Source organism: Fringilla coelebs, assembly GCF_963513975.1.
Source record: "Fringilla coelebs genome assembly, chromosome: 2".
Taxonomy (NCBI): Eukaryota; Metazoa; Chordata; class Aves; order Passeriformes; family Fringillidae; genus Fringilla; species Fringilla coelebs.
This window is the reverse complement of record NC_140029.1, coordinates 102,594,884-102,621,962: the sequence shown is the minus strand read 5'-3', so window position 1 is coordinate 102,621,962 and position 27,079 is coordinate 102,594,884. Positions and strand designations below refer to the sequence as shown.

Genomic DNA, 27,079 nt, shown 5'->3' with positions numbered 1-27,079 from the left:
GTAATGTATAGAATTTAATTAAGAGTAATCAGGGATGCTGATCCTTGTGGTGGATTCAACTCTCTTATTTCGTGAAAGAAAAGCTGCTATGTCAGTTCAAATGTTCTACCAAATTTTGATGAGCTGGCTTTAAATTCAAAGACAACAGGTGAAACATAGTTCTTTTTCTATAATGGAACTTGAGTGTATTTTATAGCATTTCATTCTACAGCAGATAAAATATCATTCCTATTTTTTCATTGTACTAGTAAGACTTACGGTGGTTTGCCTTGCCCTAACTCATTTCCTCTGGTTGGAGGGATGGGAATCTGGAACTGGTCATCTTTTATGGATAGGTAAAGGGAGAAGAGATGTGAAGAGAGATGCAGGCAAACCCAGAGAATTAATGTTGTTCTAGTGTTGCAGTAAGTTAGATGGCAGATTGTTAATTCACATTTTTACTTACAAGGTGTTTCTTCTACAGAGACTCATTGCTTTGATCTCCATGTTTGTATTGTGGATGAAGCACAAAGTTCTTTTGACATGTAGTTTTATGACATACAGTGAATTATTTTGTTGAGCAATAATGAACTGTACCTCTTTTTTCTTTACTTTCTTTTTTGAGGCTAAAAAATAGAATCTTAACCCTTAGTAGTTTCCCTTACCCATTTTCATATGATTTTGAAAGAAGCCTGTGTTGTGCATATTAATTTTTCATGGCCTAGATAAAACACTCTCCTAAGTAAGGTATTTGTTTCCTTTTTCTTCATATTTGCTTCTTCATCTAATCAACCACTTACTGGTTGTCAACATCTGTTTTCACATCCTTGATTTCACATTGCTGAGTTTTAAACTCTAGGGTCTTTATAGTGTTTGTTCCCTTTCTAATAATTTTTTCAAGCTGAATGCCTATTAAAATCTAGAGGAATACTTGTCTGAAAAAGACTTGTTTTTTTCTTACTTGTAATACAGGTACATACTCCATTTGTTTTCCCTTACAAACCATGACTGGATTGTGGATTTAGCATTTAAGGCTGTTACCTGCAGAACCATCTCATGCTGTGCTTTAATATAGATTAGACAGGAAGGACATAAAGTAATATCTTTATGGTACAAGCTACTGAAGTTACTCTGGCCATATGATGTTCTGTGAATCTGACTTTCATCAGCCTCACCATAGTCAAGGTTTTCCAACTGATGATAAAATAGAATTGAAAGCATTATTTTTTAATGTGAAAATATGTTTGATAAAAATCTCTTGAAATAAGTGTGGTTGTTGGCATTATAATGAAAATTATGTGTTTCAAAAATTGAAATAATTTTGAAAACTCTTCTGTGCAATGTATGAAAATTGGTGAGGCACCAGCTGGAAAAAACACCCCAGAAGACAACAGAGAAGTTGGTGATACAAAGCATTAGTGAATGTGTTCTTTCTTGCTGCAGAATAGATGCAGACATATCTTGTTAGCTCCATGATCTAATGCCTGAAATGACAGACAAAAAGCCAAAACATTAGTAGCTGATGAATTCTAAGATGAGAAGAATTTTCTAGGTTTCTTTTAACTTGCTCTTTAACACACTGCCTGCTTCAGAGTACTGGAAGAAAATGTTAACTGCTTTGTGTAGACCCCAGAGATATCAGGGAAGTATTGTAAAGGCTGAAAGAAATGCCTTATGGTTGCAGTATAGCTGGATACTTGTTCTGGGTCCTTTTGGAGATTGCTTTTTTTATTTGTTTTGGGTTTTTTTATATGGTGTATTTCTTACAGACCAAAATACTGTGCTTTATGCTCACATGCTGACCATTCTGTTCAAGACCTGTGAATAGATCACTTAAATAGAACAAGAAGCTGTAATACTGGGGGAAGAAGGAGGGACAGTTTTGTTACTCATCTTACTAAAGTATGTGCTCTATAATAGAGTGTGTAATTTTAATTTAGGACACTCACAGAAATTTGATGACACTCCTGTGTCCTGCTTCTTTCCTGAGTTTGCTAGCCCTACTAATCAGAAAGCTTTAAAACAGCATTTTTGTCATATTTGCATTACTGTCCTTAAGTTTTGTGATGTTTCCATGCTTAGGGATAGAACCCAAGTTGAACATCCTGGAAATCGTGAAGCCTGTGGAGACCGTGGAGGTTGTGATTGATCCAGATGCTCATCATGCAGAGGCTGAAGCTCACCTTGTTGAGGAAGCTCAAGTGATAACCTTGGATGGAACAAAACATATTGCAACAATTTCAGATGAAACGTCTGAGCAGGTGACGCGGTGGGCGGCAGCGCTGGAAGGCTACCGGAAGGAGCAGGAGCGCCTTGGAATACCTTACGGTAATAGTGCACAGCTGTGGGTGCATTCAGCTGGGGGCTGGTCCCTTCTGTTCTGGGTGGGGCTGGTGCTCAAGGACCTCAGAGGAGGAAACCTGTGGTATGGGTTGGTTCAATGCATTTAATCTGCATAAGGGAATTGTAGAATCATGGAATGGTTTGGCTTGGAAGGGATCTTAAAGACCATCTGGCTCCAATCCCCTGCCATTGGCAGGGACAACTTCCACTAGATGAAGTTGCTCCAAGCACCCTCTAGCTTAGCATCAAACACATCCAGGAATGGGGCAGCCACGGCTTCTCTGGGCAGTGTGCCGGGGCCTCACCCCTCTCACAGGGAAGAATTTTTTCCTAATACCTAATCTGAAACCAATGCTCATAATAGTTTCATTAAATGAATGCTTTTGTGCCATAACTACCTTATCAGTGCAGTTTTTAGAAAGCACTTTTCTTCCTGCCCATAAAATGTGTGTGTTAGTGATAAAGCTCTTCAGGTGTTCGTGGAATTTAACAGACTTGGTATTGGGGCATTGCCTGGAAAGTTGTTGAAACAAATTGTTCATGGACTGGAGGATGCTGAATATTCTGTTAAATTAGATTTTGTATCATCATACTGGAGGAAGATGATTCAGAACTAAAAAGAAATATTGTTCCAGATGATCATCTTTTTTTGAGTTGGTGTTGTTACTTAGCAGGTTGCTCTTTTAATGTTAGCTTAAAAAACATCTCAGAATGTCTGTTTAAGATTGAACTGGAACTGTGGGGTGTAGACGTATATCATGTTTGGGAGATTATCCAGCTGAATTGCTTCTTATGACTGGCAGAAATGTGCTGTCAAGACATATTCAGGAAGCTGTTCTATATGAGCAGACCTGTAAAACTGGAATATATTTGGCTAGGGGGAAGTTTGGAAGGATTTAGGAATTCCAGTCAAATCACAGGTCTTTGCAGGACATGCAACTTGCCAATATTTTGAGCATATTTTTGATAACCAAAGCAAAGTCTTTTTCATGGCTTTTTAGTTTTCTCATTGGTAAGCACTTCAAAAATAGTTTTTCTCATGTTATGTCTGTTGATAATCAGGGATTTGATATGTAATGTTGGAAAAAAAAGTGAGGGATTATCAGAAGCAGACTAATATTTTCATCGTGCTGTCACGTTAATATTAGAATAAAATTACTCAAGCCAATGTTGTTATGTTGAATAATATTTTTAATAAACTTTAATAATGTTGATACTTTAAGAAAACCCTATAACCCACAACTGTGGCTTCAAAAATTCAATGATTTTTCGGCCATAGGAGTGCAGATTTTTCAGGAAGATCATATTGGTTCATTATGACAGAGATCCATAGATTATGAAAAATAGTGTTCTCTTAATATTAAAAAATTGTGCCAAATTACACTCCTAAAAAGAATAATATTTTAGATGTTTTCTGAGTAGATATTACAGGGAACTGGGCTGAAATAAGGTGCCCCTAGGTTCTACATTTATAATCCAAAATTATTTCTTGAATCTTTCCAGAAGACAGCATGCGTTGATGTTAAAAGTCAAGGCTAGTCAATAAATAACCATACAGAAAAGTAGTGGTTCAATGTCTTCATCCTTACAGGCTTCTCTGGTTTGCTGCAAATGGAAAACTAGCATTTAGCAGGTCTTAAAAATGTTGTTTTATTTTATGTTATGTTTTGGGTGGATTTTATTAGAGATCATAAATATTTTTCTGTTACAAGTATTTCTGCTATTAGAATCCAAATATATGGTACCTAGAAAGAAGGAAAATAATAATTGTTATGAGAAATAAATGCAGAAAACAGAGCAGCAGAAGGTTTGGAAACCACAGAAGTGGTTAGAGAAAGTAATGATTTTTGTTTCCTTGCCGATTGTGTTCTCTCAATGAGAACAAATTAGCAGCTTTTTGATGGAAGCTCACTGCTGCTGATGTTTGGTAGATCAACCCTCTTGTGGTGTGTCTTTTGCCACAGGATTACATTGCATTGTTTTAGGTAGCATTAGTGGAAAATGATACCATGTAGCTGTTCTTTGTTAACCAAAATTAAATATGTAGCTCCTAGATAAATGTTTATAGACTTAGGATACTTTGTTTTCTCTAAATCTTAACTTTCTTAATTTTTCTTAATGCTTAATTTTATTTGTTTTAAATCTTAAAATAAAAAAATTGTCAAGGTGACATCTGCTTGGGATATCAGAATTTAAAAATATATAATCACTCTGCTCCAATGAAAAGTAGATGTCCCTGTTTCAGTTTCTTGTTCTTAACCCGTTGACATATTTTAATATGTTGTATACAATGTTAACATCCCAAAACTTGGTGGTCGGGCTGAAAAGGTCCTGCAGAAGCAATCACTCACCTCCAGCAGGCCAGTGCTCAGACCAGCTCTATGCAAGGGATACTTGGAAAAAACCTGGTCCTCAGTTTTATTGCTCAGTATTCCCTGTAGGGTGGAATATGCCTTTGGTCAGTTGAGGTCATCTGTCCCTCCTCAGTTTCATGTGAACCCCCTGTCTACTCACTGGGGTGGCTGAATGAGAGAGAAGGCCTTGCACTGGGGTCCAATAGTCTGACGAGATAGTCTGTTCTTCTACTCCATGTGTGTAGGGTGTAATATTGAATATGAGATTTGCTTGAAAGTCATTGATATTACATGGGATTTCTGGTTTAGTAGAGTGATACAAGGTACATTAAAACCCAGCACAGAGGTAAGATATACTTGAATGAATACAGCAGTTTCAGAACATTGCACAATCCCAGTCCCTATCCCAGGATTCCTGGTACAGGTGTCACCATCACAAGGTTAGGTGGTCCTAATGGCCAGGAAGGAGAACATGGGTTGCAGCCAACTCAAGCCCATTGCTCTCTTTGAAATTCTCTTGCAAGTTTTGTGGTTTATGTTCTTTGTGTTGGGCTAAGCCACATCTTTGTGGCCTCTGCAAGCACTGCTCAGCAGTGGACAAAACATCTCAGTGTTAGTAATAGCGGTTTGGTCACCAGCCTAAAGTACAACACAGTAAGGACCTCTGGGAAAAAAATTATTCCATCCCAGATATAGCCAGTGGTGGTTTTTGTCAGCAGAAACTGAGATTATGTGAAACAGCTTAGAATGTAGTACTTTGTCATAATCACAAAATGATCAACGTTTTTGAAGGAGAGTATCCTTCTGTGAGAGAGGGTACTCTTTTCTTGAAGCTAAAGAGCTGTGGAAGAAGAAAATGCTTTTTTTTTAATGTTTGAGATATGTCAGGCATAGATCTGATGTAAAAACTTTCTCTAAAGAAAATCATTCTTTCACCCTTTCTGTCACCCCACCAACCCACACCATTCCATCACCATATTAAGTGCAGTCACCAACTTCCCATGTAGATTTTGGTAACCCTACTTCTTGATGTTGTGCTTTTACTCTTACGGAAGTTATTATATAATAACCTTGCAGTTCATAATGGGGTGATTTGCAGTTTCATCCATCTTTTCCAGACCCAGTTCAGTGGTCAACAGACCAGGTGCTCCACTGGGTGGTGTGGGTGATGAAGGAATTCAGCATGACTGACATTGACCTCAATGCACTCAGCATTCCTGGGCGGGACCTCTGCAACCTCAGCCAAGAAGATTTCTTCCAGCGTGTCCCACGGGGAGAAATCCTCTGGAGCCACCTGGAACTTCTTCGAAAGTGTATGGCAGTTTAGTTTTTGGTTTTTTTAGACTTTTTTCTTGAACTATGAAATCAGTTGCGAGCAGACATTTTTCCTTTACTTGACGGTAAAAACGAGGATATCAGTACAAGATAAGAGAATGTATTAGAATGTCTGCTGCCATGAAACATTGTCTGCATACTAAACACTGCCTGCCTTTTATCAAACCTCATAACTGGTAGAAGGTAGTGAATGATTATTCCACCTCTCTTTTTTATAAAGCTTCATTGTTTGTGCATCCACTAAATTTGTTAGTTCTATAATTAAATATTGATTTTGAGTTATTAAATGTACATTTCTGTGTCATATTGAAGTGGAGATTTTTAAGCACAGGAAGTGAAATCCTTAGATGGTACACAACACTGCTAAGTGATGCATTTTATGTGCATAATACAGTAACATAGTAAATATAGTTGCATTTCAGATGTACCATGCTTGGAGGTAACTTCCCAGACTAATAACTAATTCTGCCTTCATTTACATAATATAGCAGAAGGTTTTGGGGAATGGAGCTAGTGGAAGTTTGCCATGTTCACCCTTTAAAAATGAGTGACAGATCTTAAATGTCTCCACTTGTAAGACCATGAACTGTACACATCTCTTGCAAACTAATACCAAATTTTTATTTTTTTCCTCTATGAAATAAAAAAGTTTTTGGTCTTACTATTTGCGGGTTAAATCTAAGCCTGTTGGTTTTTTTCCAATCTGCAGATGTGTTGGCTAGCCAAGAACACTCTGGAGAAATAGCAACTGTTACAATTGATCAGCGTAAGTACTCCTGTCAGCATTAATTCACACAATTCACTGTGTGCAGGTTCAGCACTGTACTGTGGTTCAGAAGTATGATAGTACAACATTTAGAAAATCACTTGAGAGAGATTTTCTTTGGGAAAGGAAGGAGGACATGTTTTAAACTTCAAAATCTAACATTGAGTTTTGTTACTGGCTGAAAGGTAGTGTTTGACCTTAACTATGGAAGTTTATAACTTTCATTTTGGATGGTCGATTTTTCACTTTCTTGAAATAAGAAGTCTAGGATACATATTTGAGGTTTTTAGCTGTTTCAGGGCTTTAGGTTATATATTGCATTAATGAATGGATCTATTTAAATATTAATTTCAAATAATAAAGTGTTTCCAAAAACTGAAGGGTTCTGTGGAAGAGATGACTTGCTTAGAAACCAATATTAGAACTAATACATTAAAGTAACTCTCCAGATATTTGAAACTTATTCTTTCAGCTAAGCAGTTTCATCAATTATTAAAATGAATCCATTTTCAGATGATTTATAAGCATCTCATATATTAAATAGAAATACTGTTTATTACATCCTGGGTTGTGCCTAGTTAAAGCCAGCTCGAGTGGGGCATCTGTATCCTCCTACACCATTGCAATAGAAGGTGTTTGGTGTTTGAATATCAGGTATAGAGGTTGTGCAGTGACTGTAGAGAAATGGGAATTAGGGCAGATCATGTGGGAACAGCATAAAGATAAAACAAGGGCTTGAGAGAGTTTGTATTATTTTTCTGGAAGCATGTAATACACATGATAATAAATTAAAACTGGTGTTTTATCTGTAATGTGACACTTCTGCAATGAGTCTAAAACTGCAGTTTTCATATAAGAGGTAAAAAGGTCTTTAAATTATACTTAGCATTGTGACTTAATGCAGTGTGCCTTTTTAGCAAAGGAAAAAATTAGCTTCTAGATGTTAAGATAATACAGGTAATAACTAAAATATGCCTATTTCTGTGCAAACAATTAATAGTTGATGTTCTGCAACATTCTCTGCTCTACAGCTGTGCAGATTATACCAGCATCCGTACAGCCTGCTACCCCAACCACCATCAAAGTGATAAACAGCAGTGCAAAAGCAGCTAAAGTACAGAGAGCTCCAAGGATCTCTGGGGAAGATAGGAGTTCCCCTGGGAACAGAACAGGTATTGCCTCCATTATTTTTACATGCTAATGTTCTGAACACTGACCCATTAATTTGAATTACAGTTTGTGAGATGCATCCTTGTAGCTCCAAATGTGAGGCTTGTAGGTGTCTGTGTGAAGGGAGCCATATGTACAAAAACCAGCCCTGCCAGGTTGGTCAGCTCACACAGGCACCATGTCAACATGATGCTGCAGTTTTTCCATCCTGCAGCAGATAAAATGGATATATTTCCCCATCACTTAACAATCTGTCCTCTCAAACCACTACATAGCATTTATTGAAGCTTTTAACATCTTTCAATTTGTAGAAGGGGAAAAAAATAAACTCTGTGTTGTAAAATGTAGCCTAGCTGCTACTTGCACTGTCTGTTGTGCTCCTCCTCCATTTTTCCCCAATATGGTGACTTCAAAATTTATAAAGTTTCATATTTCTTTTTTAGTTAAAAGAATGCATGTCTGGAAAACTGCACACTAAATTTGCAGTTTAATTTTGGAATTACTGTAATTTGTACATACTCTTTGATTATTAATTTCTTTATATTTTCTTGTCATTTTTGTTTTGCTTCTCTTTAATGTTGTGATTTTTTTTCTGTTAAATCCTTCCTTCTCTTCCTCCTTGAGTTTTTATTTGTTTTAGACTCTATAAAGGCCTCTAAGGATGTTATTTGGAATTTTAAGGCCAGGATTTTATTGGCTGACATTAGTGAGGAATACTGTGTGTTTCTCTCTTTAGTCATCAGGTCTCCTCTCTTTATCTTGTTGAGAATTTAGGAATTTTACTGTGGGTACTTGAGTTAGAAAAAAAATCTTAACTATTGGATGTGAAAGACGCAACATTGATGAAAATGAAATCTGGGGGTTTCCTTTGTGTTTCTCATATTTCATGCTGAAATTTTGAGACTAAATTTTTTTTAAAAAACAACTGTGGCACATATATGTGTGTGCGTGAAGAGGAATTAGCAGCTCTTGATAAATCTCTTCTATTTGAAAGACAGATATGCTTCTTAATTATTATATTGGGGGAGTTGTGTTTTTTAAGTTCTAGGGGAAGATTTATGTGAAATCTTGATTAATTTTTTCCTGTATTCATAATTTTTTAAATAAAAATAGGTCCTGATGACTTTGCAGAAAATGTTTGCGAAAAAATCATTAGAAGAAATTAATTAAGTGAAAGTTTTCCTTCTATTATATAATCTATGCTGGTCTGCTTTAATATGTTGGTTGCAAGCTTTTAACCATGAGTGGAACATGAAAAGGACAAGTTGAAGTGAAACTTGTTATTCCTTTAACAGGGAACAATGGCCAGATCCAGCTGTGGCAGTTTTTATTAGAACTTCTCACAGACAAAGATGCTCGGGACTGTATTTCTTGGGTTGGTGATGAAGGAGAGTTTAAATTGAATCAACCTGAACTGGTTGCACAGAAATGGGGACAGCGCAAGAACAAGCCCACCATGAACTACGAGAAGCTCAGTCGGGCTTTGAGGTAAGAAACTTAAGGAACTCATGGGGTATGATTTGCTTTCATTTGGCTACCTCATTTTAATTAACATAATGCAAAACTTGCAGCTTTTTTAGTAAAGTCACATCTTCTGAAGCTGGTCCTTGCAATGAGATCCTGCTAATCTTAGGGGAGAGTTATTTTCTGGGCTTTTTGCCTTTGTTTTGTTTTGTTTTTTTTTTCCATTTTTAAAGAAGATAGTAGAATAACTTCTTGAAAAATGATTTTCTCTTTTCAAGATCATTAATTTGGGTTCCTTGCTTCCAGAAATATACCTGGTTTTTGTTTATCTTCGATATTTATGATTATAGTAGCATGTCAAACAATATTGATTATTGATGAAAGATACAGAAATATGTGAATTATTATTTTGATGTTCTACTGTCCATGTTCTTCTTGCTCTTGTTATGGAATAAAGCAGACACTTCTCTGTAATTGTTAGTGATTTTCTGTATGTAAGAACCTTTTCTAACTTCAAATATTCATTGTTTCCTGTAATTGCTCTTATTGTGTGGATCTTAAATTGAAAAGTACAGTTGACAGCTATGTTCTAACAGTTGCAATTCTAACATCACAGTGATCTGAAGAAATGGAATTTTTTCAGTGTCTTCATTTCATTGAGATTTTTAGTTTGACCTTGATAAAAAGGACTTGTATTATTGATTCACTGGGGGTGAGGTACTTGAGGAGGAGGAAGAGTGCAAATACCTGAATTTTAAACTTCTTTTCCCTGATTTTTTAGTCTCTGGAATCATTTGAAAATTGATCCATGTTCTTTGAAATTGTTGAGAGTGAACTTCTGATTTCTTATTCTGATATTGTTAAATATATGTGTCTTGATTTGTTTTCAAGAAAGATGCTTTTTGCCTAATCCTGCAAATTATTCAAGCAGGTTTAGAAATTCTTTTTGTATGAGTGAAGTTGCATTTTGATTGAGGGTCTGTGTTTTAATTTACTAGCATTTTCACTTCTGGATACGTATTGTTTGCTTGGTTGGTTTATTTGAAGTAAACTCCTCTAGCATTATATAAAAATATCAACTTCTATTTGAAAATACCTCTGTAAGAAATGATGGTAAAGTATTTCTGGCTTTCTTTACCCTTTTAGGGACTGTTTAAGTAGCATTTGACAGGCACAAGATACGCAGCTAAACTCTTCCCTTCTGTTTGCCTTAGAACTTCTTTAGGCACAGTACTGCAGGTGCTAGAATTATTTTATGTGTTTGACAGACAAGTGGAAAAATTAATGAAAAACAAATATTCTGAACAACATTAGGTATTGAAAGATGCATTTTATGAGAGTTCCTGAGCCTCAGGTCACTAAAAGCAGTGAGGAGCATTGGTAGATGCTTACTGTCATGCTTTTCCTTGGGTCTCTTGGGGTCTTGTTTCTTGTTTCAGTCTCTTGGAGTCTATTCCTGTTCTAGATGGATCTTTAGTCTGGTATTGTATGGCTGTTCTTGCATTATTTATATATTAATGAGAATGTTAATTTTTTCATAGAATCACAGACTCTCTTGGGTTGGAGGGCTGGAGGAGGTTTCTGGATCTTTCTTCCCCAGCCTGTATTGTTCCAATACCGTTCCCATGTTTCCAACCTGTGTATCTGTGAGTCTGTGTACTAAAGGCATATGTGAAAACTTTCTGATACATAGAAATGTAAACCATGCTGATGTTTTTGGGTTTCATCAACAAGCTCCACAGAAGATGCCAAAGGCAGCTGAAGAACTTTGGAATAATGCTCTTATCAGTGGGATATTAAACACCAGTTTGCATAAATCACTATTAGAAATGTTTTGCATTTATATTTTAGTCACAGAATTACAGAAATCACATTTGTCAAAGTGGTATCATTTTGGCACTGCATCAATATTGACATGTTTTCTAACAGTTTAATGTCTCAAGGGATATTTAATGACTCTTGCTATTCCTGTGATAAGCACTGTTGCCAGGCTGAAGTTTAATAAATGATTATATGTTTTGTTTACTAATGTATTGAAATCACTGTGTCAGTTATTGATTAATACAGGAAATTGTGTTTGTATTATTGAGAAATATGCTGGCTCTTCTGCCCAGCTGTAGGAAAAGCAGGCACATAGAAACTAGAGCAGAGGGGCAGAAAGGGAAGAGCAGCTTTTTTTTGTTATACATGTCTTGGTAAATGTTCTAAAAATCCAGGTCTGTTTAGTTATCCAGTAGGGAGGTTAGACTTGAAGAAAAATAATTCATCTCCTGTATTATTCTGAAACAAAGTTTCCATGTCTCTTGGAATGTTCCAGTAACTTTGTGAACTTGTGTGGGTTTTTAATTTTATGTATTTTTAGCTTTCTGTATTTTTGAGTAGGCAAATGCTGTAATCAGAAATACATTCAACAGTGTTCAAAATATCCTCTCACCACATTAACTAATTTTAACTTGAGTGTTTCAAGCATGAGATGTGGGAATCTTGCATGTTTTGGGCCTTCATATAAACATGATCTAATTTCTTGTGATCCTTTTCCTTTCTGATCCTATCAGTAATGTGGGCTAAGTCATTCAAAGTATATTCAGTCTGTTAAAACATTTTTCTACAGCATTTATTGAGACAGGAATGATTATATGGCATTGTACAATAAATGGAAATGCTTGCACAGAGTTAACCAACTTCAAAAAAATTATGACCACTGCCACTTGACATATGCCATGGCCACATATTGCAAACTTTATTTTTCTGCTTCAGACTGCCCAAGTGAGCAGAGCTCAGTTTCTCTATGTCCTCTACCCTGTCATATTCAACAGGAGAGTCCTGCCCAGTGTTCTCACACTGAACCCAGTGTTCCCTTTCACACACAAGGGACACACCAGGCTATTGCTCATCCTTCTCCAATTCTTCCCAGTACTACAAGACTCTGCTTCAAAGCTGAACATAAATTATGATCATGCCCTCATGTTTACAGAGTTCATTCAGCCCACTATAACTAAACCTCAGTAAGAGGCTGAAAGTGCTGGACAGCATTCCACAGCAGTTCCTTCAGCTGGTGCTGAGATGTCTTGGAGGACAGGGCTGGCATAGAGAATTGCTGGGTGGAAGCTGTAGTAGCAGCCAAGAGTAAGCACAGAGATACAGAGAAGGAAATGGAGGAGTTGAGGGAGGCAGGTGGTATTTGGGGGGCTAGAATGAGCAGAAGGACTGAAAAGGAAGCTTTTTTATAATTATGCCATTCAGGAGAAAGCTGAAGGAGAGCTTTAGTAAACACACCACACTGTCTTTACCCACAGAGCAATAATAAGCTACTCTGGCATTTCCTGTCCTCCATGACAGACCTCTGCAGTTTCTTGTATGATCTCAGTAACCAACAGATTTACCAACATGGTTTTCTACACAGCCTGTCTCTCATCTGTCTTTGGTCCTGCTGTTTAGGTCCTGACCCTCAAAAGTAAGAAATTAAAAGCTTTTTTTTCCAGAACTTGAGGTGTCTGAAGAATTTGCTGGGATTCTTAGTTACTTACCTCTTTTGCACTAGAGCTGGGAGTCAGAAGTTTGTGTTTTAAGTGACTTAATTTTGCTACTGAGCAAGAATCATCTTTGCTTTATGAACATGTCACAGGATTGAGTTTTAGACAGTCAAGAAATCTGGGTTCCTTTGTTCTATATTTGGGTGATGGTTTTGAGGAAATTATATTGTGTGAATTGTGTTGGTTGAGTTTTTATTATTTTCCAGATTTAACATAAGCTTTCTAGCTCATCAAATTCAAATTACATCCCAGTCATTTAAGTTTCCTTAATGAGAAATGCGATACACATTCTATTAAAGCTTGTAGTGAGAGTAGAACAGCAACAAAACTGCAAAACTCTGACTTCTGTTTTATTGGTGTGACCTAAACTGGGAGGGGCAGGGGGGTCATGTAAGAGCTTGTTATCTCACCATTTCTGCCCAATCTGATAATTCTTTTGTCACCCAATATAAAAGATATTTATAGTTAGAGACCTCACTTTTAGTTGTAAATAAAGGCAAATATGTAGTTTTGTAGTTTTTTTATAATTCATATGATAGCATATTAATTATAATAAAATAACCCCAACCCAACAAAAAACAAACAAAACAAAAAAACTAAACCAACAAAACCCCACAAATCCAACCCATGGCTTTATAGTTTTATTTCCATCTTTAAAGACAGTGTGGAGTAGCTGCTTTCATATCATATATCATAGAAACTGCTTGGTAATTTTCAGCCTGTTTCCAGCATTAATTTTTTTCTTCTGAAAAGCGAAGCAAAGGACCACAATAAGGGGACAGACAGTATTTCTTTATTAAGGCAAAGCACTACCTGTAAGACATCTTCCCTGCCAAGCTGTTTTTAAACTACTCTGACTTACTCCTGAACTGATGCTTCCAGTAGCCTGTAAAATAATTGCTGTGTTTTATTTCTCCTTAATATACCAAGGTAAAGAGACAATTTCCAACACTTCCCTTTTCTCATAAAAGAAAATGCCTAAGCAATATCTTGGAATATGAAATTATGAGAATCTCAGTGAGAAAAAGAATAGTATTTTAGCCTCTGGTGACCTTAAGTAAGTAATGGATGCATATGAAAAATGCAGATGCTAAAATTCTCTGTTACTGATTTCTGTTTTGCAGGTATTACTATGATGGAGACATGATCTGCAAGGTGCAAGGCAAGAGGTTTGTGTACAAATTTGTGTGTGACCTGAAGACTCTGATTGGCTACAGCGCAGCAGAGCTGAACCGCTTGGTCACGGAGTGCGAGCAGAAGAAACTGGCCAAGATGCAGCTCCATGGCATTGCACAGCCAGTTACAGCAGTGGCACTGGCTACAGCATCCCTGCAAGCAGAGAAAGATAATTAAGCACTGGGACCTGTAAGTGGGAACCTGAGGCCTTTCCTCTATAACCAGAGCAGTTGGTGCTCTTACCTTGATCAGAATTGGAAACGTCTTTTGTTTCTTGATTGTACAATATGGAGCATGAATTTCTATAAAGAACTCAGACATGCATAAATTTGGATCTTTTAACAGCATATATTTTAATGTAATTTAAGGGATCACCCCAACTTCTGCAGCTAGTGAGAGGTGGAGCCCGTGACCACAGCTGTGCAAAGTAATTTCTGCAACACTTTTAACAAAAATTAAGTCCCTGTAGTCCCCAGGCTGATCAGTTCTGTGAATGCAGCCTTTTCCAGTCTTTTGTTCTCTGCTGAACTACCAAATGGCATTTGATGCTTTCAAAGTTTACAATATATTCATTATTCTGTTAATCAAGTGGAGCTGAAAGACATGTTAAATGTTACAAAGCATCAAGTTCTTAAAATAGCTTCTGTGTTTAAAAGCAAAGGACACTTAAGACTAGACTTAACTGGAGATCAATGCTGAAGAAGAAGATCCAGGTTTAGATGTGGCTTAGGTGAAAAGCCAATTATGAGTATTTCATTGTAGTATGCACATAATATACATATACGAGGGCAAATACCTGTTTTGAAATAGATACTTGATATTAGCCATTTGGCAGAAAGCAAAGGTGAACTTCTTCCTCCTATGCCATTCCCCATCAGGTAATTCAAAAACTTGAAAAACCAGCCCTCACCCAAAGAGTAGATTGTTTTGGTGGGGAGTATTAATGCTGTGTTCTGCAAGGTGCTTATACCTGCATGGTAGTCAACCTTAGTATCCAAAGACTTAAGTTAATCACAGTCAGTAGTCCCTGGTTAGGAACAGAAAGCAAATTGAAAATAGTTTTACAGAGAACTGTGGTTTAATTTCCCAATCATTGTACAGTCTAACGTATATTAACTACAAAGAGGTACTTTTTATTTAAAATTAAATTCTTTGAACTTCAAGTGATATTTTTGAAGCTTCTTAAGCCAAATGCATGCTCCAGAACTGGGTGCAATTTGAAGTCTGGATGATGAGTGAGAAATAGTTGGGATGTATCCTGAATTCTGAGCTACTCAGTGCTTCTTGCAAACTTACACATGCAGTAAAAAGTAGGCTTCAGCTTTTGAGTTTCCATACTGGTGTCTGTTAGACTGCTTCTTTTGATGTCTGAGAACAGTATGATTTGGGGGTTGCTTTTCCCTCTTCCTGCTAATAAACAGCACAATTACTATGTCAGCATTGATGTTCACCAACTTTTTATAAATTAAACCCCCTCTGGTAGCACTTAACAATTACAAGGGAAGAAGACCTTTAATTCTGTTAGGGATTGAGCTACTCTTAAACCTTAAATCTGAAGTCCTTGAACAGAGAGATTCTGAACAAAGTGTGTTTGTGCAGAGCAGTGAGAGCACTGGGCTGCTGCTCTTGAGCCGAGCAGGAACGGTTACACTTGCAGGCAGAAGGCAGGGAATACAAAGACTTGTGTGTATCCTAAAGATGTGTTGAGGACAAGGTTTTTTTGTAGGTAGATGCTCATCTGCAGATAGTTTTTGCTTGACTAGAAGGTTTGCATATAGTTCTAACTTGTGTTTTTTCATCATTGACATGATTATAAAATCAAAGGTTTTTTGCTGCATTCTTTTGGTAACTCTTACTGTTGTTTTCATCCTTGAGTTCTTACAGCACTCCATCTGCTGAGCATGCTGATGTCATTTTGTTTTTTAAAAAAACTGTAAGCCCTGAGCAAAAAAATGTAAATGTATCTGTCATGAAAGGTCAACATCACCCCTTTTCTTGCTGTTATAGTTGATGTCACTGATTAGCAAGTGTTAGAGGCGTCTTGTGCAGGAGATGCAGGTTTGCTTAACCAAGAATTATGTGAAGTTGATGTTTGAGGGCAGCAGCTCTGCTTGTAACAACATTCCGTGACTAAGCAAGTCCAGTACAAGTCACTAGTTCTAGTTAGCAGAGTTCTTGAGAGGCCTTTTTAGTTAAAGTACAGGAAAATAAGAAAAGAAGCTTAAAATACCAGCTTTCTGTGTCAGACTGGACTGTGGGTTAACACAGAGCAAAATTGAAAAGTAGTATCAATACTTCATTTCCCTGCCTCTTCTTGTTACATGGTAAGTCCCATGGGGGAAACTTCTGCTCCCACCCTTTGTTTGTGATTACATCCTGTTGTTGCTTTGCAGCCTTTCAGTAGGAGTAATGGTCCTTGGGGTTCTTTGTTGTGGCTCCATCTGCTTTTCCACCATGTTCTAATTAGTAAAGAACCTCTCAAATGGTATAAAATTATTATCGCACTGTCTGTAGTTGAGGGAGAAATCTGTGACTAACTTGATATCTTCAGTAAAACAAAAGATGTAGAATATATTGTCAAAGGATTTTCTGTTACTGCCAGAAGGAAAACATAGAATATTCCCAATTTTTGTAAAACAGAAGGGGTTTTGCATACTTTTTACTCTTTAAATAAAGACACTTATACTCTGCTAATTATTACAAATTTCTTTGTTTTGCCTTTTTTTTTTTGTAATTTTCCATGAAACAATTATTTTCTATTTTTACTCTGATAAAGTATTTGTGGATAAAATGTCAATATAGTAAAATAAAAATGTTATACAGCTAATTTGCCTTCTTAATTTTTCAGACATTTGTAATATCTTTCAGGGACAAGCAGTTCAAAGATGCATATTTGCCCTTTATTCTCTTTTCTCTTAAAGTCAGAAGCTCAGTGCAGAAAGAAGGCAAACTCAGCTTATATTCTGAAGATGCATCTTCTTTGACTCAGTATTTGGCTATGTGTTTCTGCTTTTAAACTGCAACTCGGTGTCCTTTATTTCTGTAGCAGCTTTCTTTAACATCTTAATTGTAAATCTCAGAATGGTGCTTAGATGAAACAAATGATGAAAACTCAGTAGTGTGAAATTATTCCATTTATGCTTTTCTCAGTGTTTAAATCAGAAAGGTTCATGTTGACCTGTAAATTTTGGATTTCTCATTCCTGCAGATGGCCCCATTTACTTCATGTGGCTCTGCTAACAAAACTGTCCATGTTAAAAACAAGATAAAATTCTGATTGTACTGCTCTTACTTTATTTCTGCTGAGACACAATTTAATAATATTCTCATTATACTTCTGAACTCCTCCACCTGGACTGCCAAATCCAAGACTGAGATATTTTGTCATTTTTATACCTACCACATCACTTGATTTTAAAATGTTTATGTTTAGCTTAGTAGCAACAACATGTAATTGACGAAGATACTAGTTTTCAGACTTTTCAGTAACTTGTTGGACCTGATGATCTTAGAAGTCTTTTCCAACCAAAATTAATCTGTGATTTTAAAGTTCACTTACAAGTGCTCTGGTATCATATTAATGGAGGACCTATTATTTGGGTTTATAGCTATCAGTATCAGTTTCTTTTGGGATTCCTACCATACAGAAATTGTTTTTGAGACAATGTAGGGAATCACAACTAACTAGCAATGTCTTTCTTAATCAAGATAAGCTGATGTGGGACTCTACTGTCTGATCAAGAAACTGTTATATTGTCCATTGACACAGGTTTGTGGGGAATATTTTTACTGACTGGACTGGGATGTCTTGTTCTTCAAGGTCATACATATTCTTAAAGGTTGTGGATTTAATATTGGGCTGCTAAAATATATTTGGGTTGATAGTGTTTAATTTTTTTCCTTTGGAAAAGTAATTCTTAATATGAATGATGCTAAACAAGAAATTAATTAAAGGAAAGGAATTAATGATTGACTGGTTTTGAGGGTTGTAACATGGAACCCTGTGCATTAGATACATTATTGCTCCATTACATTTTGCCTCATTATTTCATGATTGGAGCCCAGGGAATCTAATCACGCACAAAACTGAAATTTTACCATCTTGCATTTTTAGAGTATTGATATCTTACCCATTCATAACTTGAAAGGAAGGTTAAAAAATACTGAAGAGGGAGAAACAAATATTGTCTGATATTGCAGGGGTCTAATTTTAATTAAAATTGCCTTTTACTTGTGAAACTGGGCTTCTGAAAACCAAAATGAAATGCTTCTAGTGGCAGTTGTATCAGAAGATGGGTCTGGGGGCCGCAGAACAGTTCTCATTTCCTTTGAAAAGACAGAGGAATCAGTTGTTGTGTTTGTGGTTTGTGGTACACAATGTCCATGTAACTTCTTTTTGTAGGCAGTGTCACTGTAACCAGCTGTGATGGGAAAAAAAGAAGCCAAAGAAGTAATTGATCGTTGTTTTAAGCAACTTACTTGTGCAGATATTTAATAAAAATTTCATCAGTTTAAAAGAGAAGATAACTATAAAGAAATAATTGGAATCCTCATGTGAATAGTTACCAGAAAAAGCTAAAAACTAAGCTAAATAGAACATTGGTTTTTCATAGTCCAGCAGTTCTTGACTTATAAAGCAACTACTAGACATAAAATATTTTAAAATATGAGTTTTTAGTAATTTTCATGTTGCAGGAGTTGAAATATTTGTTCAGAAAAAACAGAGAAAAGGCTTGTTCAGTTTAGCACAACTTGGGGTAGACTGAAAATTTGTCAAAATCTTCCATTTTGTCTACTGAATTGCTTCAAGTATTCGTTACTAACTATCTAAATGAGCTCACATAATAAAAAACTTAAGCTGTCCATCCATAAGGTCTGAAATCTTAAGACTTTTTTTTCCTTACCTCTTCTACCTCCCTTTTAACCTAAATGTATGAAATTAGCATTTAGGAGCTGTATTTCTAGTCCTATAGGACTTGCTTCTCAGAATTCACTAATCAATGTAGAATACCCCCATCTCAGTAGATGAAAAGCAAATTATAGGAATTATATCTGAATATAATTAATTACTGATTGTAATGGGAGGAAACATGGATGGCACTAAAAAATTCTGTTTCTTAGAAGATTTATTGTTTATTTGAAATTCCTCCTGGTAGGGAAACATAATTTAGGATGAAATAATGTGAATTAGCTGCTTCCCCCTTCATTCTGATAAGATTTAGTTTTTCAATATTCTCATTTTCGAGGACTCTGCAGGAGCTGCTTCATATGAACTGGTTTGCATAAACCTTTGGCTACAGAAGACAATGGGAAACCACTGTGTTTTATACAAATCTCATCAGGGTGAAAGCTGGAAACCATGCATGGAAAAAAAAATTAGTCTGGAAGAGTGAGAAGGCAAGAGATGAGATTTAATGAGATTAACTAGAGATTAATTTGGCACCTGCAGGGTGCAGTTCTTTAAACTTCATGGTTAGGATAGATAATAGATTCATTTTTTTTCCTCCATGAAAACAATGTTTTATTCCAGAAACTCAGAGCTGTGTTATTCCCACATCCTATGGCAAGCCAGCCTGTTGGGCTTCAGTGAAAGTGCCCTGTGTTGAAATCTGTAGTACCCACTTTGATGTCCACAGTGAGAGGAGGTTAGGAACAGTCAGGATGCAAAACTCACTGTGAAACTCGACTTGTTCCTGTGAAAAGAGCTGAGGGAGGCAGAACCAATGGGAAGCTATTTGGCTAACAACCATAGCTTAATAAGATGACCTGAACTGTACCCAAAAAGGAACTAAAAGCTGTAACAGGAGCTTGCACTTGTCCTCAGGCATAATTCACCAAGCCTGAAGTGACATTAGTACAACTGAAAAGAAAAATAATCATCTGGGTGATAGCTACAGAGTAGAGGAGTTTTTATAGAGAAATTTGTGTCTTTCTTGCTCAACTAATGGGTCAGTTACATCTAAAGAGTTATGAGACTAAACACAAGATCTGTGAAACTGAATAGCTGGGCCATGCCCAAATTAGTGTGCCCAGCTAGGAAAATGAAGTGTAGTAATTCAGCTTTTTTGCAACAGACAGCATGATGTTATAGACTGGCCACTTGCTGAACATTGCTCAGCTGCAGAAGCAGGAACAAAACAGGGAGCTGTTATTCCTGGGCCTGCTTGTGTCAGGATGGAAAAGCCTCAATTATTTTAGAAAACGGGTTTCAACAATTAGTTTAATTGTTACTCCTGTAATATTTTGTCAAAAGGAAGGTAGTTCTTCAAGGAGAGGCAGTAACCAGACAGAGCACAATATCATACCAATAGCTGGTTTAGGGTACTAAACTGGCATTAAACTGGAAGTAGCAATATGAATTCCTTTTATTAAAACCAGACAGGTGGCAAAAGAGTTTTTGCCTTAGACCAGAAGGCAAACTAGACCATATTGGTAGGTACAAAGAAAATAGATGATCTTTGCCTGGGTGTTCTGCTGAGGACATCAAGGGATGTCCAAGACTGATTGGTGTTGAGGGACCGAACATGTCCTGACAGAAAAATGCTGTTGCAAGTTTATAAAAATACATAAATACATATATATGCAGGGCAAGGGGTGTACCTCCAAATTTGCTTGGTCAGATTGTATTATGTGCTTTGGACTTCACCATGCAGTACAGAAAGCTGAAATGAGTGAGTGCTTTAATTTTTTGTTTATTCTTAAGACAGACCTAGCTGAAGAGAGCAAATGGAGGGAAGAAATAAAAACTTCCTTGGAGGTGCAAAGCTGGTCAGAAATGCCACCTGTCAGGCTGGAGGACGTGTTAAATAGACCACATATAAATGCAGGTAGAGCACTGATGTTGGCTGAAGGTGCAGGCAAGCCAGAAGGAATGGAAACAGAGCCATCACTGAGAAACAAAAATGCAGGGGAGCAAAGAATTGCCTGATTCAGCCCAATCAGTTCTGAGACAAGCTCAGTGAGAGCTGGAGCTGCAGGTTGGGAGCAGCCTGGTGTGCCAAAGGACTGTCTCTTCCTGGCTCCCTCTCTCCCAGAGCCTTTCTAAGTAAACCAGATGGTGTCGGGGTAGTTCTTGGTTTTATTCTCACCAGCTGCTGTCCGAAGCAACTGGCATTGATTATCCCCTTGGGCTAGGAAGTAAATAGATAAATGCAGTTCTCTCCTCTAAATGGTGATGTCCACCATTTCCATCAGTGGACATCTAGAAATATGTAATCTGTCATTATTTGTGTTTCAGTGAAGGGGCCTGAAAAACCTACCCTGATTAAAGTTTGGGCATCCTATGCAGAATTGTTTTCAGTATCAGCTAACAGATATGTCGTGAGCAGTGATCCTGGGGAGCAGCTTCTAACTGCTATTGTATCACAGTGTTATTCAATGAAGCATTTCAAATTACCAATTAAGGACTTTGATCTTGAAGCCTCTGCCTGCTGGGGAATCTTGTATTTCATTTTTTAAACTGTATTTGGCCTTGTGATTATATAGGATGCCATGGTTTGACACTGGTCCAATGCCAGGCACCCACAGCTGGGCCGAAGAGGAAAAGGTAAAAAAAGTTAACAAAGGATTCCTGAGTTGAGATAAGGACCAGCAGAAAACACTTCAAGGGCAAAACAGGCTCAACTTAAACTTGCAAAGTGAAATTTATTACTAACAGGGTCACAGGAGGACAATGAGAAGTAAAATAAGCCCTTAAAACACCTTTTTTCCCCCCAGCCCCTCCCTCCTTCCTACTGACAGCACAGGGAGACAGGGGTGGGGGTTTTGGTCAGGTCATCACTGAGATTTTCTTCCCCTGCTCCAGGAGAGGAGCCCATCCCCTGTGAGGCCATGGGGTCCCTCCCACGGGAGACAGTTCTCTGTGAAGTTCCCCGTTGTGGCTCCGCTCTCACGAGCAGCAGCCACACCACACCTGCTGCAAACATGAGTTTCCCCATGGGCACACAGCCTCCCAAAACTGCTGCAGCGTGGCTCTCTTCCACAGGGTGCAGTCCGCCAAGGACAGGCTGCTCCAGCCTGGAGCAGGGGCCCTCTCTCTTCTCTGGGTCTCCCACTGGATCACAGCCTCCTCCAGGCATCCACCTGCTCCAGCATGGGCACCTCCCCATGGATGTGGGGGGATCTCTGCATCCCCCTGGAATCCCCACGGGCTGTGGGGGGATTTCTGCATCCCCCATGGATCCATGGCCTGCAGGGGGACAACCTGCTTCACCATGGACATCACCACAGCCTGCAGAGGAGGCTGGGCTCCAGCACCTGGAATACCTCATCCGCCTCCTTTTCCACTGACCTTGGTGTCTCCGTGTAGTTTCATCACATGTTCTCACCTCCTCCCCTCCTCTGACTAGAAGCAAAAACTTGTGACTTAGTTTTGATTTCCTTCTTAAATCTGTCATCACAGAGGTGTTATCAGCCTCTCTCATTGGCCCAGTTTTGGCCAGCAGCATGTCCGTCTTCAGAGCCATCAGCCATTGGCTTTGCCAGACATGGTGGGAAACTTCCAGCAGCTTTTCACAGAAAAAAGAGGGGGGGCATCATTGTGGCCCCCCTGCTGCCAAAAACCAGGCTGTGCCAAACCAATACCTTAGAGGTCTCACTAGAAATGTATACTGGTAATGCTCTACGCTTTTCCATTGCTTGAGCCACTGATGACAATTTTGTTTCAACCAGGAACCAAATAAAAGTTTGTTCACTGTAGAGAAGCTCACAAACTTCATACCAGCTCAATACTACTTTCAGAAATAATTTGGGAATTACTGGAGGTATTTACTTTATTTATTTTTTATACTGGAGGTATTTACTATATTTAAGCATTTTTTCCTTCCTTTTACTTCTATGACCTTTGAAAGTCTTCAATGAGGTGGAAATACAGCAGGCAAAAAAATTCCTTTTTCCTGACAGTGGTCCCAGGGAGTGTGCTAGCTCAGCACCTGCCTTTTGCCAAGGGACATTGGTGCCAAAATAAGTCCAGAAGTCACTCTCTCCTGGGAAGCTAGCTTGGCTTTTTCCTTTTTTCCAAAAGACATGCTGTGTGTGCAGACTTATTTTCAGGAGATATTTTCAATATCTTTTAAACTAACTTGTGTCTAGAGAATGCATTTTTTCTCCATGACCTTCAGGGCAATCAGTTTTCTGTATGGAAAAGAGGCAATTTCCCTTTCCAAGGTTAACTTAGACAATGAAAAAATGCCTGTCACTTGCTGGAACTGTAAATCTTTAGTCATGAAACAAAATCTTAATTGAAACCCTGGTTGTAGTGGTTCAGCAAACCAATAATAGGTGTAAGAGAAGCAAACATAGATATTACCAAGTAAGATCTCATGCAGCTTCTTTCCCAAAAGATGAGCTCCGCTGTACCTATAGAGATTTTTGGCTAAAAAAATTGAATAGTCTCCTGCCCCAAGGAAAAGAAACCTTTTTGCAATGCTGATCTGAGTCTCTGAGAATTTCTTTACCTATCTTCCTCTTTGAGAAGGATTTCTCCACCCACACCTATCACACATTCAGAAACACAATATGCATTCTTTCTTGTCAAAGAAGAAATCCTGATATATTTCCCACTTGTCTGTGTATTCTAGAATTGCCCATGGCACTCTACAGCAATTCTGGATAGCTTTCAGAAAGAAATACAACTGTGCTTTATGCCTTGATCATATGAAATCCATTAGGTTCTTGCATAGTAATACATGTTGGCAGCCTGTGATGACAATTATTAACATGTTGACTCAGTGTTGTGTTGTAACTGCTTTGCCTTTAAACGAGGAGCCTGTAGTCTTAATAGTAAATTAAAATACAATTACTATCACCAGAAGGACCAGGAAAGAAACATTCTCAGCAGCCAGCCCTTCAATATGACTGTTGTCACCTCCAGCCCCCATAAGAGCTGATGCTGAAGCTTCATTCCTGTTAGAGTAAAAGAGAAAACTCCACTGTGCTGAGCTCTGTCCCTCAGCTGCGCTGCTGTGCCTCACTCTTTCTCATTTCATCTGTGAAGAATTTACAGTGACAAGAAATAATTAAAATAGAACTTCATTGGATATTAATCTTGGTAATGCTCTTGAAGAGGGAGGTCATTGCTTGCTTTCAGATTGCAGAAAGTTACAATTTTCTAATGATTTTTTTTTATTTTGGAAGAACTGAGGTAATTTTCTATGTACTGTAGGGGGGAACTTACTTTTGGGTGGAAAGTAACTTCTTAAAAAGAAGTCCTTCTCCACTACCAGCATTTCCCAGCTGATGTCACTCTGACAATAGATTCAAGCACACCAGAGGTCACCAGCACTCTTTATAAAACCTAGTGATGCTCCTGAACAGAGATAACATGTCCTGGGTTTGCAGGAGGGAGATGCATCGACACACACAGCAGAGCTGAAGGCTGAGCATGGGCACCACTGGGCAGCTGAGCCCCACTGGGAGGGGGCAGAACAGGTGTGGGCAGGGGGCTGGTGCAAGGACATACGCCAGCAGCCTGACAGCCCAGCCCTTCTGCAAGAAACAGGAGGCCTGGCACCCCCAGTCTGAATTTGCAGCAAGTCTAGCACAGCTGTTCTGAGAAGTATCAATATAGCTCATTTGTTTTTACTGGATTTTTGATGTGCCCCTTCACACTGTTTTGTCCCAAAGCCCAGCACAGAGCTTCCCGTTTGCTACTGCTGCATGCACCTTCATCCTTCCAAAGCTGCATGGTTGGGTTCCACCTCTCTGGGCAAGTGGAACTCTCTCCCCTCCTCCTTTCCACCACCTCCAGCTGCTGGCTGTAAGCACAGAGCTTTTGCCTTCCTTGCTGGAGGCAAGATGTGTTTCCAATTAATCAGTTGAAAATGGCTCTTTTCAATCCAGGATTTTTCCAAGTATATGAAAATTACTCCCCTCCTTCCCAAATAAGTACTTTGGTTACCTGTTGCATTGCAGCTGAACATGAACCCAGATATAAATAACAAATCCAGCCCACCTCCCCAAACCAGCCTTTGGGCTGACTGACAGAGGCGTTGACAAATAACAGCTCTCCTAAAACACAAGCATTTGACTGCTTAAGAGTCTCTGGGGCACAGAGTTTAGACCAATGTCTGTGCAGCACCAGGAGTCCTTGAATTGCCCATGAAAGGGTGTTGGATAAACAATAACCCAGGCTGTTTGCTGGTGACCAGAGGGAGTTTCGTCGTGTGTTATGTCTCAGACACAGGAACATCATGGGTGTTATTACTGTAATACGTGGTGACCCCTGACATGAGGACTAGCAGTCCAATGACCCGTGGAAATTGCAGAGGGAGACGGCGCGAAAAGCTGAAAGAGACCAGGAAGAGCCAAAAATAGGCAGCAAAGGCAGCAGGAGCTAGCTTTGAAACAAAGGTCACAGGAAATCACAGACAAAGGGCTGTGTGGAAAAGAAACTGGAGAAGTTGAAAAAGCTAAAAAGAAAGAGGCTGGAAAAGAGCCTGAAAATAGGCAGCAAAGGCTGCCAGGATACAAATAGTAATGAGGATTGCAAGAAGTCAAAGCCAAAGGGGTGTGTGAAAAAGAAACTGGAGAAGTTGAAAATAGAAGAAAAACCCCACAGGAGACCATGGGCACCTGGATTTCAACATCAGAAAACCCCACAGTACAGGTATGGAACATTTTCTTTAAGGAATGGGACATAGACTATGATGAAGAAGCATTATTTAATTACATGGGCAAAACCCCACAGATTTGACACAATTCACAACTGCTTTTGGCCTTAATACCTGGAAACAAATTTTATATTAAAAGCAGCCTCGAAAAGGGAGTGTCACCATCCGCTTGTACAAGTGGGGGTCATGATGGTTCATTACCTGATCTCAGAGTGCAAAAAACACAGAGGGGATTTCAGTATTACTCAAAACAAATGCATCTTTTATTGAGTGCCCACAACAAATGCGATAGAAGGATTAGAAAGGAGATAAAGGATAGAGAGAGAGAGAAAGAGGGGGAGGGGAATACAGCTACCAGTGGAGAGACGAAATCCTCGTGGTCCAGCCAAGAGATCCGTCCTGTTACGCTGGGGAGAATCTCAAAGTCTTTGGTTAGCTCGGGGGTCTTTTATAGTCCTCTGCCAGCAGGGGAACAGGTAAAAGACAATAGAGAATGGGTCCACTGAAAACAGGTACAGACAGTCCATGTTCTGAAGCAGGGCAAGTCAATTTCAGCTGTGAGTGGACCCATTGTTCTTGGTCCACTGAAAACACCTGCAGGTAACACTTGGCAGACATCCCGCTTCAGCCAGCCCAGTACCCCTGTGTCAGAATTTTAAGTCTCAGTCCTTGGGAGGGGCCTTCAATCTCCATCTGCCATGGTGGTCGTGAGGCAGATGAGGGATTTTCCATGGGGGACCACCGAAGTTACCCCAGAAAGTCAGACTTTCTCCAAAGCGGGTGGCATCTGGCCAAGAGGAGGAGAAATTCATGGGTGTGAAAAACACCAATTGCTTGTTTTAAAATTTTAAAAGTTTAATAGTAATAAAATGGTTATAAAAATAGTAATAAAAATTAGAGTAATAAGAATTTGGACAATCAGAGTTAGGACAATAAAAAAGCAAAGAATTACGAACGTTCAGATGTTTTCCTCTTGAAAGCTAGCAAAGGATTGATTAACTCTTAAAAGCAATAGCCTGTTGCATATCCATATATTTCATACATGATTCAAAAATTCTTTTCAAACAAAGGGTGTTTTCTGGTTATTGTCAACTTCCCTTCCTCATCTTGTAAATCAGTCATCTCGGTCCCCACCAAGTTTGGTCCTTCCCGATAAGGAGGCAGTAATTCTTCTCCTGGACAGCTTGGTGTCTTGTTGCTGTTGTCTCTGAGAGAAGAATTTTTTGAGCTAGTTACAAAAAGTATCTTACATTGCATAGTTTATATTTTAATATTACCTTATAGCCTAAAACTATATTTAACACACTACTGAAAAGGATTAATACAGCATAACTTTCTAACACAACACAT

At 38.4% G+C, this 27,079-nt stretch overlaps 1 protein-coding gene across 2 annotated transcripts in view; it reads left to right on the top strand.

Moving 5' to 3' along the window:
* Window positions 1-16,824, top strand: part of GABPA (GA binding protein transcription factor subunit alpha) — a 28,857-nt gene extending 12,033 nt beyond the window's left edge. For both annotated transcript variants that reach the window (XM_084201265.1, XM_084201266.1), the window contains exons 5-10: window positions 2,062-2,307; window positions 5,795-5,989; window positions 6,721-6,777; window positions 7,809-7,949; window positions 9,243-9,435; window positions 14,069-16,824. In XM_084201265.1, coding sequence (XP_084057391.1) covers window positions 2,062-2,307; window positions 5,795-5,989; window positions 6,721-6,777; window positions 7,809-7,949; window positions 9,243-9,435; window positions 14,069-14,297 — 1,061 coding nt within the window. In that variant the 3' untranslated portion in view covers window positions 14,298-16,824. The remainder of the gene's footprint in view (window positions 1-2,061; window positions 2,308-5,794; window positions 5,990-6,720; window positions 6,778-7,808; window positions 7,950-9,242; window positions 9,436-14,068) is intronic.
* Window positions 16,825-27,079: the final 10,255 nt, after the last annotated feature.